The sequence below is a fragment of the Psammomys obesus genome, unplaced genomic scaffold (genome assembly GCF_907164565.1).
Source record: "Psammomys obesus unplaced genomic scaffold, mPsaObe1.curated_primary_1811, whole genome shotgun sequence".
Lineage (NCBI taxonomy): Eukaryota > Metazoa > Chordata > Mammalia > Rodentia > Muridae > Psammomys > Psammomys obesus.
The window spans coordinates 3,059,291-3,079,216 of record NW_026591643.1 but is presented as its reverse complement, the minus strand read 5'-3'; the positions used below and the strand labels follow the sequence as shown (position 1 = coordinate 3,079,216).

The 19,926-nt window shown below is 41.5% G+C and overlaps 1 protein-coding gene across 1 annotated transcript in view; it reads right to left on the bottom strand.

The window, feature by feature from the left end:
- Window positions 1–8,504: 8,504 nt before the first annotated feature.
- Window positions 8,505–19,926, bottom strand: part of Ugcg (UDP-glucose ceramide glucosyltransferase) — a 33,189-nt gene continuing 21,767 nt past the window's right edge. Inside the window, exons 3-9 of the mRNA XM_055611708.1 lie at window positions 19,752–19,854; window positions 18,708–18,809; window positions 17,801–17,913; window positions 14,538–14,716; window positions 13,293–13,379; window positions 12,041–12,230; window positions 8,505–11,055 (exon numbers count right to left, since the gene is read on the bottom strand). Coding sequence (XP_055467683.1) covers window positions 10,885–11,055; window positions 12,041–12,230; window positions 13,293–13,379; window positions 14,538–14,716; window positions 17,801–17,913; window positions 18,708–18,809; window positions 19,752–19,854 — 945 coding nt within the window. The 3' untranslated portion in view covers window positions 8,505–10,884. The remainder of the gene's footprint in view (window positions 11,056–12,040; window positions 12,231–13,292; window positions 13,380–14,537; window positions 14,717–17,800; window positions 17,914–18,707; window positions 18,810–19,751; window positions 19,855–19,926) is intronic.

Here is a 19,926-nt window from a genome sequence, read left to right as displayed (position 1 = left end):
AGGGGCTTGGGAATATAAGGCCAAGCTAGTTACTAATCCTCTCTGCCCTTGACAGCCCCAATCTAAGATAAACACAACAATCTAAGGGGAAATTAAAATGAGTGTGCTAAGAGCTAGGGCAGAAGTGAAGGGTGAGGCTGTGTAGGCACAGACAGTGAGTATTTACAGGTGAGGATGCTGGGAACACCCTGGGCAGGGGCCATCTGAGCTAAAACGGAGGGGGAGAGTTGAAGCTGGTAAGAAGAACCAGGAACCCAGTTGAGGAAGCAACATGCACCAAGATAAAGAGCAGAAGAAACCAGATTCCTGCAGAAAGTTTGCTGACAGGAGATTTATGAGTGGATCAAGGAAATAGGCAGGAAGTGAGGATGGAGGCCTTCAGCAAGAGTTAAGTGGCCTCCTGGCCACAAAACTTCAGGCTTTATCCCGAAGCCTCCATAAAGCACGGCAGTTTTAAAAAGAAGGGCCTATAACTCCAACACTTGGGAGGTGAGGGGGAGGCAGAAGATTGGGAGTTCAAGGCCAGACTCAGCTGTAGGGAGAGTTCTAGGCACGTCTGAGCTACAGGAGACATTGTCTCAAAAACAGTGACAGCAGCAACCACAACCAGAGGGGCCACAGGCCCAGGTGTTCTTGATAGTTGGGCAGGGCCACTGGTTTCACCTGCCACTTTGCTCCAAGAACAAACACAGAGGGCCAGAGTCACTCAGGGAAATGCAGATTAAAACTGTTTTATGATTCCACTTTGTCCTAGTCATAACAGGCATTATCAAGACTACAAATGACAACAAACACTGGCATCGGTGTAAGAAAATAGGAATCCTTACACACTCACTGGCTTGTTTTATAGGGCGGGAGTGGAGGGGTATTTGTTTGTTTTTGAGACAGAGTTTTACTCTGTAGCTCTGGATAGCCATAAACTCACAGAGAAAGACCTGCTTCTACCTCCTAAGTGCTGGGCTAAAGAAGTGCCCACCAGACCTGGCTTTCTTAAACACTATGGATGGGAGTATAAATCAGTCTAGAGGATTCTCAAGAAAACTAGAACAAGAATTGCCACATGACCCATCTATTACCCTACTGACATACGCCCAAAGGACTCCATAGTTTACTGCAGAGAAACCTGCATATCCATGTTCCCTGCTGCCCTATTCACAACAGCTGGGAAACGGAATTAACCTAGATTTCCATCAGAGGGTGAATAGTAATAAAAATGTACAATACACAGTTGAATTGTGTTCATCTGTAAAAAAAATAAAATAAAATGATGGCATTTTGGGGGAAACAGCTGGAACTGGAAGTAACTGTGTTAAGCAACGTAACCCAGCAAGACAAACACTGCATGCTCCCTCTCACATAGATTATAGCTTCAGATTTTTAGATTTGTTTGCTTAAATTGGAACTTCTGAGGAAATCTGGAGGTGAAAAAAAGTATCAGTGTGTGTGTGTGTGTGTTTGTGTTTACACACCTGTGTATGTCTGTCTCTGTGTGTGGGGGGAGTAAAGGCTTTACAGATGGGGGTGGCGGCGGCTGAACACTCCACTCGTGGTGTGAAGACGGGGAGGGGCAAGCTGGAAAGGTGCCTGGGGACTAAGAGAGCTCGCTGCTCTTGCAGAGGACCCAGGCTTGGTTCTCAGCAGCCTCCTCAAGGGGATCGCAACTGCTGTCTTCAGATCTGACACCTTCTTCTGGCCTCTGCATGCACCGCACACTCATGGTGCACTTCCCTGCACACACACACACACACACACACACACACACACAGAAATAAAAATAATAAAATAAAAATCTAAAAATGTTACAAAGAACAGGAGTGACAGATTAGCAAGAGTGGTAAGGTTGAAACGGGGATGAAGAAAAGATGGAGCGAGGTTGGGAGAAGGTTAACCAAACCCAAGGACATAGTTACGTGGAAACCTACCACTTTAAAAGCTAATTAAAGAATATTTAAAGGGTCAGTCATGGTGGCACACGCCTTTAATCCCAGCTCTTGGGAGGCAGAGGCAGGTGGATCTCTGTGAGTTCAAGGCCAGGCTGGTCTATAAAGCAAGTTCAGGACAGCCAGAACTCTGTCTCAAATAAACCACCAAGACAAATCAAGAACAACAAAATTATTTTGAATGTAGGTCCCATGCTGATCCCAGAAGCCTTGGGTTATCAAACAAAATTCCCAGTGCTGGGTGTGAGAGAATATCCCAGGCACTGTTGATCAAGCAAGCTCCTTGACTATAAAGGTTATGGCTGTTGCTACGGATTACCCAAAAATATGTGATAAGACCATACTGTTGGAGACACCAATGCTGATTGCAGAATCTAGGGAAAACATGCTATCACTGGACGGGAACTTCATCTCTTTTGTCTAGCATTCATAATGCCAACAGTTGCTATATAAACAGCTGGCAGAGAAAAGCCAGCAACGGTCTTCCCCAGCTTTAGACCTTGTATTCTACCACATCAACTTGCCAGGCAAGAGGGTACTTATTGGCACAATAGTGGCACAGCTGTTACATGGTAACCAACTGATTTCCGATAGATCCACGGGTGCGTTTACTTGTGGTAACTGTGGACCTAGCCAAAAAGGCTCTCCTTGAGGAAGTCACAGGCCACTAGGGATAAACCAAGTACTTTTGTCATGCTAATTGGAAATAGTCAAATTGCCTCTTTAAATATTTGTTTATATCCATAGACTAGCACAGTCTTTAACCTTGATCAAAGAGGCTTCTCTTTACAGTGAACAGAGATTAAGGCTGAGTCTCATGGCGAGTTGTCAGGGTGCTGAGGACAAATTAGTATTGAGTGTTCAGTATTAAATGGGATACCCATATTATCCCCTACAAGCCTCATAGAAGGTGGGGCAGAAAGACTGTAAGAGAAGAATGGCGGGAGGAGGGGCCTGAAATGCTGTCCTTTATGGGAATGATATGGCCAGGACACTCAAGAACTCACAATATCTATAGCTGCTCGAAGAAGGCAACCAGTCATAGATTAGGAAGGTGCTTGTAGGGCCCTATCTTGTCCAGGGGTGCTAATGGTTTCAAGGCTTCCTGTAAGAAGGAAGTCCTTGTCTTCAGTGTTGTGGTAAGTAAGTTACGCATGCTTCAGGGGGCAGCTGCACAGCCATGCCCACACAGCAACCCTGATTAAATCCAGTGGGCCACAGAACAAAAACAAAGTCAAAACAAAATGACCTGAGAGCCTGATGGGAGCCGGGTGGTGGTGGTGCATGCCTTTAATCCCAGCACTCGGGAGGCAGAGGCTGGCAGGGGCCAGCCTGGTCTACAGAGCGAGTTCCGGGACAGCTGGAGCTCCACAAAGAAGTCCTGTCTCAAAAAACAAAAACAACAACAACAAAAAAACAAAAAACAAAACAAAAGACTGATGGGGACCTGGTGGGAGGAAGAGAGGGAATGAATGTGATCAAAGTGTTTTATACACAAGTATGAAATTGCCAAAGAATAAATTAGTTTTAACAAAACAGAAAAAGGGGAAGGGCAATGAGGTCAAGTGTTCTTAATAGTAGAAAGACACCCATTGGCTTTTCCCGTGACTTTCCTCTCAGACCAAAGCTCTCAGATCAATGAGCACATGATTGACAACTCTGGAACAGACGCTTCCGTGACCAGAAAAGACAAAATTCAAAGAGGACTGTACAAATGCTGCGTGCCTCTCTAATGTGGAAACAACTACAGCTGACTTTTAAAACGGGCAAAATATAAACCAGTTACCAGTCAAATAAACAGGAAGGTATAAACGTGGCAGGGCCAGGCATGTTTACAGACAAGTATCTTCAAGCTTTTAAGGAACAGAAAAAATGATTTCTTTTCTTTTCTCTCATTTTTTTTCTTTTTTGAGATAGGGTGTCTCCATATCAGTCGTTCTCAACCTTCCTAAACACTGTAACCCCTTAATACAATCTCTCACATTGTGATGACACCAACCATAAAACTCTTTCCTTTCTTTTTTTTAATATTTATTTATTATGTATTCAGTGTTGTACCTGCACGCCAGGAGATCTCATTATAGATGGTTGCGAGCCACCATGTGTTTGCTGGAACTTGAACTCAGGACCTTTGGAAAAGCAGCCAGTGCTTTTAACCTCTGAGCCATCTCTCCAGCCCTATAAAATTATTTTTATTGCTACTTCATAACTGTGATTTTGCTATTGTTAGAAGTAGTACTGTAAATATCCATGTTTTCTGATGCTTTTCTGTGAAAGTGTCATTCAACTCCCAAAGGAGTCAAGACCCACGGGCTGACAACTGCTGCTCTACATAGCCCAGGCTGTGCTGGAACTATGTGGACCCAGCTGGCCGCAGACTCACAGAGGCTGGCCTGCCTCTGCCTCCCACACGCTGGGATCACAGGCCTGCAGCATCACACTCAGCTGCTTAGTAGTATTTTTTTCTACAGCAAAGACCTGCACAGTCAGCACACTCTGCCTCTGGAGTCCAGAGACATAGCAGGAAGACCAGCACCAAGGCCAAGAACCATTTGTTCCACAACTAAAAACGGAGCATTTGAAAATGCTCTTACTTGAAAGCCAGAACTACAGAAAGAGGAAGGGAAATTTGGGGGGAAAGATCTTTGACTCAGACAACACACAGGGTCTCACTCGCTTGTACAAATGGGAATTATTTCCACCACCACCCTGTCTTGTCTTGGCGAAACAATGTCCTAAATATCAAGAGTTTGGAAGACTAAAGATTTCTGTTTGGTCATGTAAATCATTTTTTTTATGGTTACAATGAAAAGACATGTAAAATAACTCAGGAGGCAGAAGCAAACTATCCCTGTGAGAGTAAGGCCAGCTTGGTCTACACAGTGAGTTCCCAAACAGCCAGGGCTATGTAGAGAGACCCTGTCTCAGTACTCTTTCTCTCTCTAAGAAACCATTCAGATGTTCATTTAGATAGGGTTAAAGATCTATGTGAATCTAGGCGCAGTGGCACATGCCTTCAATCCTAGTACCCAGGGAGGCAGAGGCAGGAGGTTGCTGTGAGCTTGAGAACAGCCTGGTCCACAGAGTGAGTCCAGGACAGCCAAGGCTACATAGTGAAGTCAAAAAGAAGCCATGGCCGGAGGTTAAGATGGTTTGGTTAGGCCAGTCCAGGTCAGAAATAAGCAGCCCAAGCTGAGAGAGGCCAATGACGAAACAAAGACAGACTGTGGCCAGGGCTGGGAAGTGTATGTTGCGGAGGGTGAGGAACTCTTCTAGAGAACTCAAGCCAGAATCTTTGGTTTTACCCAGTGTTGCTGAAACTCTGGGTGGAAAACATGTCATTGCAGACTCTAAATAAATGCGTCATGACTTTCATTTCTTCTTCACACCCTCCTAAGCCCAGATCATTTCACTTCTGTTACTTCACCTTGCTGAATTAGGGTCCCTAGAGATGTCTTTCTTTGCAAGTTTGTTCAGCAAAAGAGGTGAATGAGCATCTTCAGGGATAGGACCAGTTTTATTTTTACTTTTATTTATTTATTTATTACAATTTATTCACTTTGTATCCCAGCTGTAGTCCCCTCCCTCATTCCCTCCCAATTCCATCCTCCCTCCCTCTTTTCCTCCCATGACCCTCCCTAAGTCCACTGAATGGGAAGGTCCTCCTCCCCTTCCCTCTGACCGTAGCCTATCAGGTCTCATCAGGACTGGCTGCATTGTCTTCCCTTGTGGCCTGGTAAGGCTGTTCCCCCTTCAGGGGGAGGTGATCAAAGAGCCAGCCACTGAGTTCATGTCAGAGACAGCCCCTGCTCCCCTTACTAGGGAACCAACTTGGACACTGAGCTACCATGGGCTACATCTATGCAGGGGTTCTAGGTTATCTCCATGAATGGTCCTTGGAGTATCAGTCTCAGAAAAGACCCCCGTGCCCAGATTTTTTGGTTCTGTTGCTCTCCTCGTGGAGTTCCTGTCCCCTCCAGCTCTATCTCCCCTTTCTTTCATAAGATTCCCTGCACTCTGCCCAAAGTTTGACTATGAGTTTTAGCATCTGCTTCAATACACTGCTGAGTAGAGTCTTTCAGAGGCCCTCTGTGGTAGGCTCCTGTCCTGTTCCGTGTTTTCTCCCTCTTCTGATGACTATCCCCTTTGCTTTCTGAATGAGGATTGAGCATCTTACGCAGGGTCCTCCTTCTTGATTAGCTTCTTTAGGTATACAGATTTTAGTATGATTATCCTATATTATATGACTAATATCCACTTATTAGTGAGTATATACAATGTGTGTCTTTCTGCTTTTGGGTTACCTCACTCAGGATGATCTTTTCTAGATCCCACCATTTGCTTGCAAATTTCATGATTTCCTCGTTTTTAATTGCTGAGTAGTATTCCATTGTGTAAATGTACCATAATTTCTATATCCATTCTTCGGCTGAGAGACATCTGGGCTGTTTCCAGCTTCTGGATATAACAAATAAAGCTGCTATGAACATGGTTGAGCAAACATCTGAGAACCCCTTTCCTTCCTCTCTTATGGAATAAAATATACTATATTAAGAAAAATCACAACACAAGGATGTTACTCCCACATAGAAATTCTAGCTTCATTATGTGAGACAACTCACCCTAAATGGAGATCCAGCAGCACTGTGGATGGTACCTGCTCCCGATCTCACTGACCTTGTCCCATTCAATGATCCATGATGCCCCTTCCCCCTTCTAAAGCCACTTTCCAAAATACTCCCATGGGAATTTCTCTTATTTGGAAGCAGAAAAGAACTATGAATCAACATACTTTATACACTTCAACTAATGATCTCAGCCCAGGGAAGGACTTCAGTGTTCATCACTGCATATAGTAATAAATGGGGCTTCAGAACAAAAAGATGACCAAAGTCCCAGGGTCACCAAGAAGTCCACATAACCTCAGGCTTGGGAGTCTGTCTTCTTGGATTTTGTAAGATATTATTTTACATGTATAAGCATTTTGCCTGCATGCATATCTGTGCTCAGAGGCAGGAAGAGGATGTCAGATTTCCTGGAACTAGAGTTACAGATCTCACATATATGCTGGGAGTCAAGTCCAGGTCCTCTGGAAGAGAAGCTGGTGCTTTACAGTGGCTGAGCCATCTTTGTAGCTCCTTCCTGGATGTTTTTGTCCTCTGTTCTCTGATCTGTTGACCAGCCATCTCTCTAGCTCCTTCCTGGGTGTTTCTGTCCTCTGTTCTCTGATCTGTCGACCCTGTATTGTGGTCACCTTCAGACACCAGCTCATTGAGGTGACTCCCAAACCTTCCACTTCTTGCTATGTATCTCAGGCGGGCCCCCAACTTTCAATCTTTCTCTTTCAGCCTCCAAATGTAGCCCAGGCTGGGCCTTAATTACACTGTGAGGTGTGGTGTTCAGGGGAGCTGGTGCACAGATCCTCAGCCCTTCAAAGGAATGATATCCCTAAACTGTTTTGTCATGTAATTATGTCTTCATGCTATTAGCATGGATGTCTTGATGACTAACAGTCTACAGAGCACAACCACATGAAAACATCCCGACACCTAGACTCCACCAGCCTGTCAGAACTGAAAAGGGTCCTGTGAAGGCTAAGCTCATACTGGTTCTTAGGCTGCCGCTCTGTATTTTTTTTTTTAATTTTTGCTTTTAATTTTTTATATTATTCACTTTGTATCCCAGCCGTAGCCCCCTCCCTCATCTCCTCCCATGACCCTCTCCAAGTACTGATGGGGAAGTCCTCCTGGAGGTTGACAGGGCGTGTCTAGCCAGTCACCGTGCTCTGGGGAACTCACACTCAGCATTCAACATGAACTTTGGAGAATGTTCGCACACCTCCATTCCTCGCACCTGGATTTGTTCTCCAGGTCATTGTCTCTCATGGGCTAGTGCTGACGGGTCTGGGAATGCCACCTGCTTGGGGAAAGCCCACTGGGACCGTGTTGAGGTGTACCTTAGCACCTCAGGCAGCCATGCCCATTCCAGGCCTTCCTCAGGACTGATTTTCCTTCCTCATCTCTAGAAGCAATACAACTGAAAGGCAGAGTTTAGGCTGCAGCCCAGAGTTCCCAGAGGCAGCTCTGGGTCTGTACTAGAGGTCAGTTATCAGGGACCAGTAACTCTCCAAGTGCAGCCACAGCAGAAACCCCACCCAGAATGATTAACGTAGATGTGTGGGTGGGGTGCCTGTACTTTATGTTCTCCAGCCCGTTCTAATGCGCAGCCAAAGCAGAGAAACCACCCTTTAAATCCAGCATAGATCAAGTGCAAGGAAGATTTTTTTTTTTTTTTTTAAAGCCCAGCACTCAGGGAAGAGGCAGGCGGATCTCTGTGAGTTTGAAGCCAGCCTGGTCTACAGAGTGAGTTCCAAGATAGCCAGAGCTACACTGAGAAACCCTGTCCCAACAAATGGAAGGAAGGAAGAAGGAAGGAAGCAAGGAAGGAAGGAGGAAGGAAGGAAAGAAGGAAGGAGGGAAGGAAGAAGGAAGGGAGCACAGCTTGTAGGAGCACTGAGCACAGCATAAGAGGGAGCTCAGAGTAAACAGGACACCACTGCTCATGTTGATTGTATTCAAATTTTTATTTTCTGAACAAAAAACTTAAAATAATGATTTTAAATAATAAAACATGATATATTCTAGACACTTAATTGTTTTTTTTTTTTAAAAAGACAGTTTATTATAAATTTGGGATCCTACAGTTCTGCTGTGATGCTTTGATATTTACAGTATTTCTTACTATTTTATCTTCACTCCAAACTTGCTAGACAAAAGAGTTACTCTCTGTGTACTTGAAGCTTCGCTCTAAGGAAATACTCCATGACCACATAAAACACACATACAGAACATTAAAAAATATATTTACAGAACACAAGAAATCTGTCCAGACATTTGGATTTTGTTTCTTTGCCCATACTGAGATCAACAAAAAAGCTAACTAGTCAGCAAGATTTCACTTCAGCAGTGCAAAGAATGACATCCACCAAACAAACTAACAAATAACAAACATGCTCAGCAAAACTCAACTCATGGAAGACAGATTAAAAAACAAACAAACAAATACTCAGTGGATCATAACTAGACTGGTTTTCACTGTGCAACTTTCCTCAGGGGACAATATTACCCATTTCACAGAGAGAGGAAAAAAAAAAAGAATATGCATCCAAGCCTTTGCTCATGAAGAAATGCCCTTCAAACAAATTCATCATAAGGCAGGAGAGAGAGAAGGGGGAAGGGAGGAGAAAGAGAGGGAAGGACAACAAAGTTTGGCCCAGAAAAATGTAAGTACACTGTGTATGTATAGTATATACACATTTACACGTATATTGCAGTTTAGACTGTGTATATAGTCATTAGGCAAATGGATTGGCTCAGTAAGATGAAAATGTTCTCTATAAACAGGAAGTTATTGCTAATAGGCTACACGCTATGCGCTCACACGGAAGCCACAGTAACACGGGTGTGAAGCTGCCTCGGGGCTGGTGTTAACAGCAGGCATCAGAGGGTCAACATGCGACCAAATTTTGAAGGAAAAGCAAATGCCACGTGAAAAAGACAGGGGAAAGGCTGATGCACCGTCCCGTACAGTTTTGCTTATTTTAAACAAAAGTCCAGTTCACCACAAGTTAAGCACAGGCTGACAAGCAAGTTTAGTTGTGTGATGGAGAGAGAAGAGTAAAGTAAAGCATGCATTTACAACTAGGCTGACCTAGTCTATTGTCATACAAACTGAATACAAAAATTCAATTTAAATAAAACTAGACTATTATAGTAAAAAAAGATAAACAAAAACAAACAACACACACAGCAGACTTAGTTTGATACTGATTGATTTTAAGAGCAAACCTCACTACATCCTGTTAATTCTCTACTGCAATTTACTGATAGCTAGAATATTTACTTACTTAAAAAAGATATTAAATACCTGTATCATGAAATTACATTCTTATTAACAATACAGACATACTGAGTAAGAAAATAGCTCCTGTGTGAACTGTGTCTGAAATGCATTTTTCCTTACAGCTACTAAAACATCCACTCACACTAAAACAAGATCACACCCCACTCCCACCCCTAAAAAAAAAGCTAAGGAAAGATGGGGTAGGCTGGGTGAGGAGCAGGGAAGGAAAGATTCAGCTCTGCTAATTACAGCACAGTGATTAACATGTTTCAAGACAGAACCAACAACAGTTGGTCCAAAAGATGCCTTCAATTCATGGTTACAATTAAAATCCAAGCTCAGCCACTTTTGGTTCATTGCAGTGAGACCAAAAAAAAAAAAATTCTCACAGATTCTTATAAATACTAGACTCCAGCTCTTTTATTATTATTATTATTATTTTAAAGTTTTCCATTTGTTTTTGCAAGGCCTAGCTACCGTATTACAACTTCTAACTTCTATTTGCTCTGCAACAACTACAAGAGGTAGGCATAAAGCATGAAAAAGTTTCTCAGTTGGCTCCTCCCTGCACAACGTCATTCAGCTCACACAGGGGAGGCCGCAGCCTGTCCCCTTCTCTCACAGAGCTGCCATTGTCCTGCCCACACAGACCTCAGAATGAGTACACTCACATAAGAAACTTTCCCTACTGAAGGGTACTGTCATGGTGTCTGCTGCAGAGCAGTCATGTTTGTGTGTAGATATATATATATAGATAGATATATTTATTTGTTTAAAAAAATAAACAACAACAACAACAACAAAAACAAACCCAGTTTCCTAGAACCAATTGTCCTGATTCTCTACTTCCACAAAATACTCTATTTGGCCAAGACTACAGATGTGTTTTGTTTTGTTTTCCTTTCACAGATGCAAGTGCCATGCGAATAAATTAAAGAGCAGATACCATGTGACAGAACTACTGAAGGTAGATCCTTGAAAGCACTTCTATAAACATAATTTGTAATCCTTCTGTCTGTCCCTCGCAGCCACACAGCTCTCATCACACATCGAGGATCTCCTCTGCTGTCCCCCCACAGCGCAGCCGGTAGCGGCCAGTTCTCCAGCTTATCGTAGGGTCCCACAGTGCCGACAAGAAAATGTATATCGTCATGGATTCGCGGATGAACCAAGCCACAGCATAATCAAGTTTTGAAAAACACAGTGTGCCACCCTGAGAATTAAAGATAAAAATCAATTTACTTCCTGCCAGATTAAATATACAGTCAAAGAATAAAATTCCTAGGCTGGTGAGATGGCCCAGTAAGGGAAGGCAATTGTTGCCAAAGCCTGATGGCCTCAGTTCAGCCTTCAAAAGCCACATGGTAGATGGGAGGACAAGAGCACAGTGATCACACACAGACACACACACAGAGAGAGAGAGAGAGAGAGAGAGAGAGAGAGAGAGAGAGACAGACAGAGAGGGAAGAAAGAATGAGCTCCTGGAATTCTACTCTTTGGGTGACTTAAGTACCTTGCAATACTATCTAAAAAAAAAAAAAAAACAAAAACACACACACACACACACACAAAAAAAAAAACCAAAAAACGCTTATCATTAGCACAAGTAGTGTGAAAATAACTGCAGTCTCAGTTTGAATATTTATTTGCTTAACATCATTTTCCTGAGCTAACTGTAAGTTTCTAAATTTTGCTTAATTTTATGCCTACATTCTATCCCCCCACCCCCAAGGCCAAGACAGGGTTTCTCTGTGTAGCTTTGGCTGTCCTGGACTCCCTTTGTAGATCAGGCTGGCCTCCAACTCACAGAGATCCACCTGCCTCTGCCTCCGAGTGCTGGGATCACAGGTGTGCCCCAGTGCACCTGGCTTCTGCTCTTTGATATGAAGCTAAAGAATGACTCAGACTTTCTTCAACCTTTTCTTTTTTTAAAAAAAAAATTATGTATTATGTATTTATGTATATGCGTGCTCTATTTGAATACATGGCTTCATGACAAAAGAGGGCATCAGATTCCACTATAGATGGCTGTGAGCTACCTAGTGGGTGCTGAAAATTGAACTCAAGACCTCTGGAAGAGCAGCCAGTGCTCTTAACCACTGAGCCATCTTCTCCAACCCCCTTCAACCTTTTCTAAACTAAACTAGTTTTGGTCCCTCACCAGATTACTGCAAACCCTTTCTTGTGTATCCACATACCTGGACACCCCTGAGTTGAATGTAGTCAGATATAAACCATGCCAGGCAGTGACACATGAAAAAAACCATGATGTCCCATCTGAACACATGGTGGGCTGCCCACCCAATGATTAAACTGGCAACAAAGCATTCTGAAATTGGCTCACAGATTATTGTAGCAGGAAGCATATTAATTCTCAATTTGGTCCACCTGAAAAAAAAAAACAAAAAAACAGAGAGGATTTTAAGACGACAGCCTGGTTACACAACTAACCAACCAATCCTCACGCCCAACCACCCGCACCAGCACCGCCCTGCCCTGCCCTTGCTGGCCAGGCCCACAGAGACGATCAGCATTCAACCTTCTCATACCTAGAAAGGTTATCCTCTTTGAAATGTTTTTATTTATTTATTTATTTATTTATTTATATATTCTTTTTTGTTTGTTTTGTTTTGTTGTTCAAGACAGGGTTTCTCTGTGTAGCCTTGGCTCTCCCAGAACTCCCTCTGTAGACCAGCAGACTGGCCTCAAACTCACAGAGCTCACAGAGCTCCGCCTGCCTCTGCCTCCCCAGTGCTGGGATTATAGGCGTGCACCTTTATTATGCTTTCTCTTATGAAGCTCAGTTTGGCCTCAAACTCCTTATGTAGCTAAGGATGACTTTCAGTTCCTAATCCTCTGCTTCTTTCCCTAAAGTATTGAGACTACAGGCAGGAACCACACCTAAGCTGTATGGGGAGAAAATCCAGGGCTGTCTGCATGCTGGGAAAGCAGTCTTTCAACTTAGTTATGTCCCCAGACTTCCTTTTTCAGTTTTGCTTTTATGAATCTCTTTCCTATTTTTATTTAGTAAATAAAAATGGCTATACATTCATTTACATGGTCTAGACTCTGACAAATACAGAGGTTAGTTTCAACATCTTTTTTTAAAATTTCAGTATTATTAAAGAAAATAGATTTAGGCATTCAATTTATCTTAATAAAAAAAAAACCAAACTTTTCTGAAAGCAAATTAATCTTTAGATGTATTTTTTTCTATACACAGAAAAAAACAAGTTTGTTTTTTTTTTTTTTTTTTCAAGACAGAGTCTCTATTATGTAGCTCTGGGTGACCTTGAACTCAAAGAGATTTGCCTCTCAAAAGTGCTAGGACTAAAAGTATGAACCATGACACCTGCACCAGATGCATTTTCCAATCATATTATATATGCACGTAGCATACCACACATGCACATCCATTTTAACAGAGTATAAAACAATACTTTGACTTACCTGATCATTCTGGATTGAAACTGAGAAATCGAGTATGAACCAGAGTTTTGCATGGCAACTTGTGTAGACATTGCAAATCTCCAACCTCTGAAAATGAAGATAATTATAATGTGATCTCTGTTTACGCTGATGGGACACATTCAAGCCTGACTGGTTCTGCATTCGTGAATCACTGTAGAGTAAGCAGTGCCTGGTATTCAGGACAAGCCCAGTCCTTGAAGATGAACACACTGATACTATGGCTGTTTCTGCGCAATCGAATCAGCCCACAATGGTGACACATTCCTACTGGAAGGAGCTGCATTCCCTAGGCTTATCGGTTCAGGAACTTAAGTGCAGCCATAGTCAGTGAGCAGAGTTCTGTGCTCAGTAGTTTGTCTCTGGTCATCCCCAAGTGTGTGTGTGTGTGTGTGTGTGTGTGTGTGTGGTTAACTTGAACAGATACTGCAAATCTCCAGCCTCTGAAGATGAAGGTGATTATAATGTGATCTGTGTCTACGCTGATGGACAGAGCCAAGCCTGACTGGTCTGCCTTCGTGAATCACTGCAGAGTAAACAGCATAAGCACTATCTCAGAAGACATTAGGTGACAGTGAGCTTCACAGACACCATATGGAAAAACTTCAAATACTTTCTTTATCAAGAAGATTTTTTAAAATAAAAAACCATACAAAGCAGTTATCTCCTTTAAACCAAAACAGAAATGTTATTATGTGCTAAGAAATTTCAGAGTTTTGGGCTGGAGAGCTGGCTCAGTGGTTTGAGAGCACTTATTGCTCTTACAGGGAACCTGGGTTCAGTTCCCGGCACCACATGGTGGCTGAGAACCATCAGGAACTCCAGTTCCAGGGGGTCAGATGCTTTCTTCTGAGCTCCAAGGGCACCAGATACACACACATGGTGTACACACACAGGTAAAACACTCATGTGTATAAACTACAAACCACAGTGAGAAAGTTTAGTTTTAAATAGTACTTTTTAAAAACTCACCCATTCATTTATGATTACACCAAGAGATTATGATTACACATAGAGATTCCTACCTACATGCTCTCAAAAGCTTCCTTTCAGACTACAGTATCGGAATGAGATGGAGGAAGATACTTGCTACTGGTATCTACATTAATTGGATGTGAATGCTCACTAGCAAAAATAATAAAATAAAGTAGCCTGAATTCATGGTGGGAACAGAAAAAATAAGCCAATACAAGTAAGCTGGATACTAAAACACTTTAGTTTTCTTACCGGTCAGCTATTGCTTTTGCCATAAAGTAATCTTCAGCCATGTACTGAGCAAATGCTATCAGCCCTCCTGCCTGATCTAGCACATCCTTCCTCATTAAACAAGACATTCCTGTCACACATTTGAAGCCAGTTACATTGGCAGAAATATACGATCTTGGGTGTGAAGTGCCAAAATATACCTGCCCAAAAAAAAACACAGAAATAGTCAATTAGGTTTTAATGATAAAAATATGAAGCTTATAAACTTTTCTAATACTTTCTGTTAAAATATGATTGAGTGAGTGTCCTAATATGGTCACATACACTACCTGGATAAGAAACAGACAATGACATCACTGTAGTCCAAGCAATTAGTGATTTCTTTGGCTGACTACTCTTGCTATCATCGTTACTGAGAAATGATGGGAAAAGTATGTTCTACATTTGGGTAAACATTATCTTTTATAAAATTAATAGATTACAAGATAAACCCCAAAAAGACTTTAGAAGTAAAAATAAGTAAATATTAAATAGTATATAAAATGTTAATATTTAATGTCTCCTGATTTTAAAACATTTAGTGGCATGTACATGTATGTATATATTTGTGTGTATAAGCATGTATACATATACACAGACCACATTTGGGTAGCACCAATGTTTAGGACAATTTTATTTCTTCTTAGACTTATTTTTAATTCTGTATATTCCTGTAAGTCTGTAGGGGAGCCACGTGCCCCTGCATGGGTTTCTGGGGAGGCTGGAGGTTCAGGACCCTCTGGAGATAGAACAGAATCACAGGCTACTGTGAGCTGCCCACTTTGGGTGCCGACAACCCAATTCTGGTCCTCTCTCTCTACCAGAATAGCACTCAGTCTTAACCGCTGAGCTGCCTCTCCAGCTCCCTCTCTCTTACTGTTTTTTCTCTGTAACACTTTGAAGTCCTGAGACCTGCAACCTGACCCATCAGCAGTGAACTGTCACTGCTCTATTTGCTAGACATGAAGCCCTAGTCACTGTTACCTCGGATGCACTGCCTTTTTTAATTACCTCCAAGTACAGAGCTGTAGGGCTTTCTTAATGGTGGGTATTCACAAAGAGCAGCACAACAGGATTTTACAAGGCAGCTAAGACTATGATTCCTGCTACCTATGTTCAATTCAGACTCCACTGAAGCACTGTGATTGAGTCAAACCTAATTCCTACCAGAGCATCCACCTTAAGCCTTAAGCAGCTCCCTAAGGCTACAGCACCACGGAGGGCTGGCGGTTTGGGCAAAGATTTCTTTTATCATACAGGAAGATTCTTCTGGTTAGATCTCCATTCATTCAAAGCATAGTAGACTGGGTGCATTCTGGAAGTACTTTCATTGATATAAACATCTGTGTGTATATTTCTAAGTATTTTACTTTAAAACAGCCACCTGCAGTTCTTTTTACCAACCAGAAGACTCAAGATTTTAAGACTAACAATTTCTTACAGTAGGAGAAAAGGCAGTGTTAGGAAAGAGACCTCGGGGCTGAGATGACAAAGTGAGGGACACACAAACACAATGATCTTAGCTACAGACCTAGCATGCACATAAAAGAAGCTGGAAATGGGTTTTGGGGATTGTGGTTTTTGTTTGTTTGTTTTGTTTTGTTTTTTGGGACAGGGTTTCTCTCTGTGGTCTTGGCTGTCCTGGACTCCCTTTGTAGGCCAGACTGGCCTCGAATACAGAGATCCACCTGCCTCTGCCTCCCTGAGCTCTGGGATTACAGGCATGTGCCACCTCGCCCAGCAAGAAGCTGTACATGATATGCACTTATCCCAGTCTTTGTGGAATCTGATGCTGGAGGGTCCTTGCGCCGTGCTGGCCAAGCAGTCCAGTCAAATTGGGATGCTCCAGATTCATCAAGAATCTGAGAATCAGTGTCTCAAAAAATAAGGTGGAAAGTGGCTGAGGAAGAAGCCTGATATTGATCTCTGACTTCCACACACCCATGCATACTCTTCTTCCTACATACACACACGAACACACATAGATGTATAGGGGAGTCAGAAAGAGAGAGATTAAGTTGCCAAAGGACAAATCAAAGTCCTTACAGTAATGTGTTTTACCCTCTTGAGTCTGTGGCAATTAGAATAATCAAGTGAACGTAAGATGTGCTAAAGAGGAACTGGACAAACATCCAACCTGATACCGAGAGCCTTTCCCTTGCTTTCTGTTTGACAGTGTAAGAGTAGGTATGACAGATTAGGAGTCCAAGCTAATAAAAACTGACCTTTATGAAGCTTTAATATGGGAAAAGCTTATGAAGTGATAAGACTAATGTATGAATTGCTTCTAGAGTACATTCTTAACCATGTCTTTTAAAGGGCACATAAGAAAAACACAAAACCCAAACTGAACATAAGTGGAAAAAATTTACCACACAAACCTGAACCTTAATGTCTTATTTAGTGGGAAAGTAGGTTTTCTTTTGGGAGTGGAAGTGATGTGCTTCTTTTGTGTTTCTGTAGTTTATCATTCCTTACATGAGTTAAGATCTTGATTATAATTCTAAAGAGAAAGAGTTGAAGATGTAGCCCAGTGATGAAAAGTTTGCCCAGCATGTCCCCGGGTTTGATTCCCAGCACTTGTAAACGACAAAAGATTGAAGAGGAAAAAAAAAAAAGTAGAGGCAGAAAGATAGAGAGGAGGGGAGTTGAGAGTCAACAAAATGGTATATATCATTTTGCCTTAAAGAAACCCAGAGCTTTGTATACTAATAAGAAAGGAAGAAGGAAGGAAGGAAGGAAGGAAGGAAAGGAAAAGAAGGAAAGAAAGAAAGAAATGGCCATAGAGTGTGTTTACATGCTTGAACACACACACACACACACACACACTTATGAAAGAAAGAAAGAAAGAAAGAAAGAAAGAAAGAAAGAAAGAAAGGCAGAATGTTTTTCAACATGATCAGGAAATGAAGGATCTTTTTCTTCTAAATAAAGACTTGCATGAACCTTTTTTTTGTATTTGAAATACTTTACAGTATGTCACAAAATACTTTCCGTTTAAAAGAACATCATGTAAGACAACAGTCTGGAGGAAAAGCGAGTGTTGAGCCGGGCCAGGGCACACAGCGGTCTCCTCTGCACAGCCATTCCCATCAGGCCAAGGCAGTAAGTGACCCAGGGACCCAACAAGTTCCTTCTGGAGGAACACGAGTGCTATCAGCAGGGTCCCACATGGGCAACGAAGCTAAGGTCAGGTAGCCAGGTCCACTGGTGTGACGAGGACAATTTATAAGCGCTGTGCTTACCTGCTCTAGCGTGGCAGCAAAGCCCTGTCTGTCTGCAACATAAGGCAGCCCATGAACCAAGCCCACTTTTTCTGTCATCTGATTGACCATGTCAGTTAATGTGTCTGGAATGACTAAAATTGGGGGGGGGGGGGGGGCCACAGAGAAAGAAGAAAAAAAGAAAATTTCAGTAAAATATCCATTAAATTACAATGAAATATATTATTTTGAACATTTGGATTTAATAATATTAATCACCTATTCTGAGAACATAAAACTTCAAAAAGCTACACATTTTTAGTTCAGGAGAGAAACTTCTTGCTAAAATCATCTAAATAGGTTTTTTAAAAGACACAAATGCCTTAATAAATTTATGTATTTTAGGAAACATGAGTTTGTTGATTTGACTCTTTAGGTAGAATAGCATATTACAGAAGCCCAAAAGATACAAGCAAAAGAGTCCAACAAATAAGAAATGTTATACCAGAGAAAGGCTGGAGATGGGATAATGAATCACTGCTACTTTTGTTGTTGTTTTGTTTTGGATAAGGTTTCTTTTTGTAGCCCTGGTTCTTCTGAAACTCACTCAGTAGGCCAGGCTGGCCTTGGACTTGCTGAGACTCGCCTGCCTCTACCTTCCAAGTGCTGGGATAAGTGCTGGGATTAAAGGCATGCGCCACCACCGCCTTTCATGACTATTTTTTTAATGGCTGAGATTTTCCTCTTCAAAATGCAAAAGTTTTAATACATGTAGCATCTAGGTTAGGTCATAAAAAAATTAAAATCTTAATGAGTACAGCTAACATAATACCATAAATATGTTGAAGTAAATTATCAGGCAAACCACAGACTGATAAATAACACAGTTGCAAGATGTTTTTGATGTCTATCATCAAATGAATAGTTTTAAAAACAGGAGAAACCTTACCTCTTATTCCACTATCACAAATCCATATGAGATCATATTTTGCAACTTCATATCCTGGCATCAAATTATTAATTTTAGGATTAATGCCAACCTTTTTGCCACCTAAAAATGCAAAAGTACAACAGTAAGATTTATATAATGCTAAAAATGCTATAATGATACATGATGGAGAAAGAAATACAATACTGCCATAGTTCACACTTTAAACATTTTTAATTTTTAAATATTTCCTATTATTCATAGACAATAAATCTATAAAATTTACTCATTCACAAAAGGAGAATTTTTCATTTGTCTTCGACAACCTAATGTGTTTTCTAATTCACAAATTCTTCCACTAGCACTAGGAACTGTTACTTAATAATTGTTCAGCCTAATGAGCTTATAGCACCATGTATATGTTGAATACCTGAAAACTGCTGAGCTCCATCACCACATATCAGTGTGTTAATATGCATGTTAATTAATTTGATTTAGCCATTCCACCATATATACATATGTTAAAACATTATACTATACCATATCATAATCGCATTTTATTTAGTGGTAGGGAATAAGTGAAAACCAACCAACCAACAAAACAAACAGACAGACAGAAAACCCCCACAGGACTCATTTTGAAGTTACATAGTTACAACAATACAGAGAACTGGGTGAGGTAGCACACGCCTATGATGCTAGCACTCAGGGAGGTGGATCTCTGAGTTCCAGGCCAGCCTGGTCTACAAAGCAAGTCCAGGACAGCCAAGGCTACACAGAGAAACCCTGTCTCACAAGGGAAAAAAATTAGAAAACAACAAATACTCATAACCTGATTATTGAATAGAATATTTTCATGTGTGCCATTTGGTAACCCAGATTTTTTTTCATAACTTTCCTTGAAGGAATAGAAATATCTTTCGCCCCACTTTAGAAAACACACTTAGCGCAAGCATGCTATCTAACTTTACTGAGTGTCTCATACCCTAATCTAGAGTTTGAGGCAAGATTACCGATATTTAAAACTACTAAAGCAAAATGGCCAACATAGACTTTGGTACTTACCTATAAATAATCTAGCATCAACATTTGGGTATTTTCCAAGCAGTTTCTTACACACATCTATGGCTGGATCATCATGATCTTGTACACAAAGGAGTATTTCATACTGGTCAAAAGAAGATATTTAACATTAATTAACCTATTATAAAACCAGCACTCACTGTTAGCATTTCTAGAT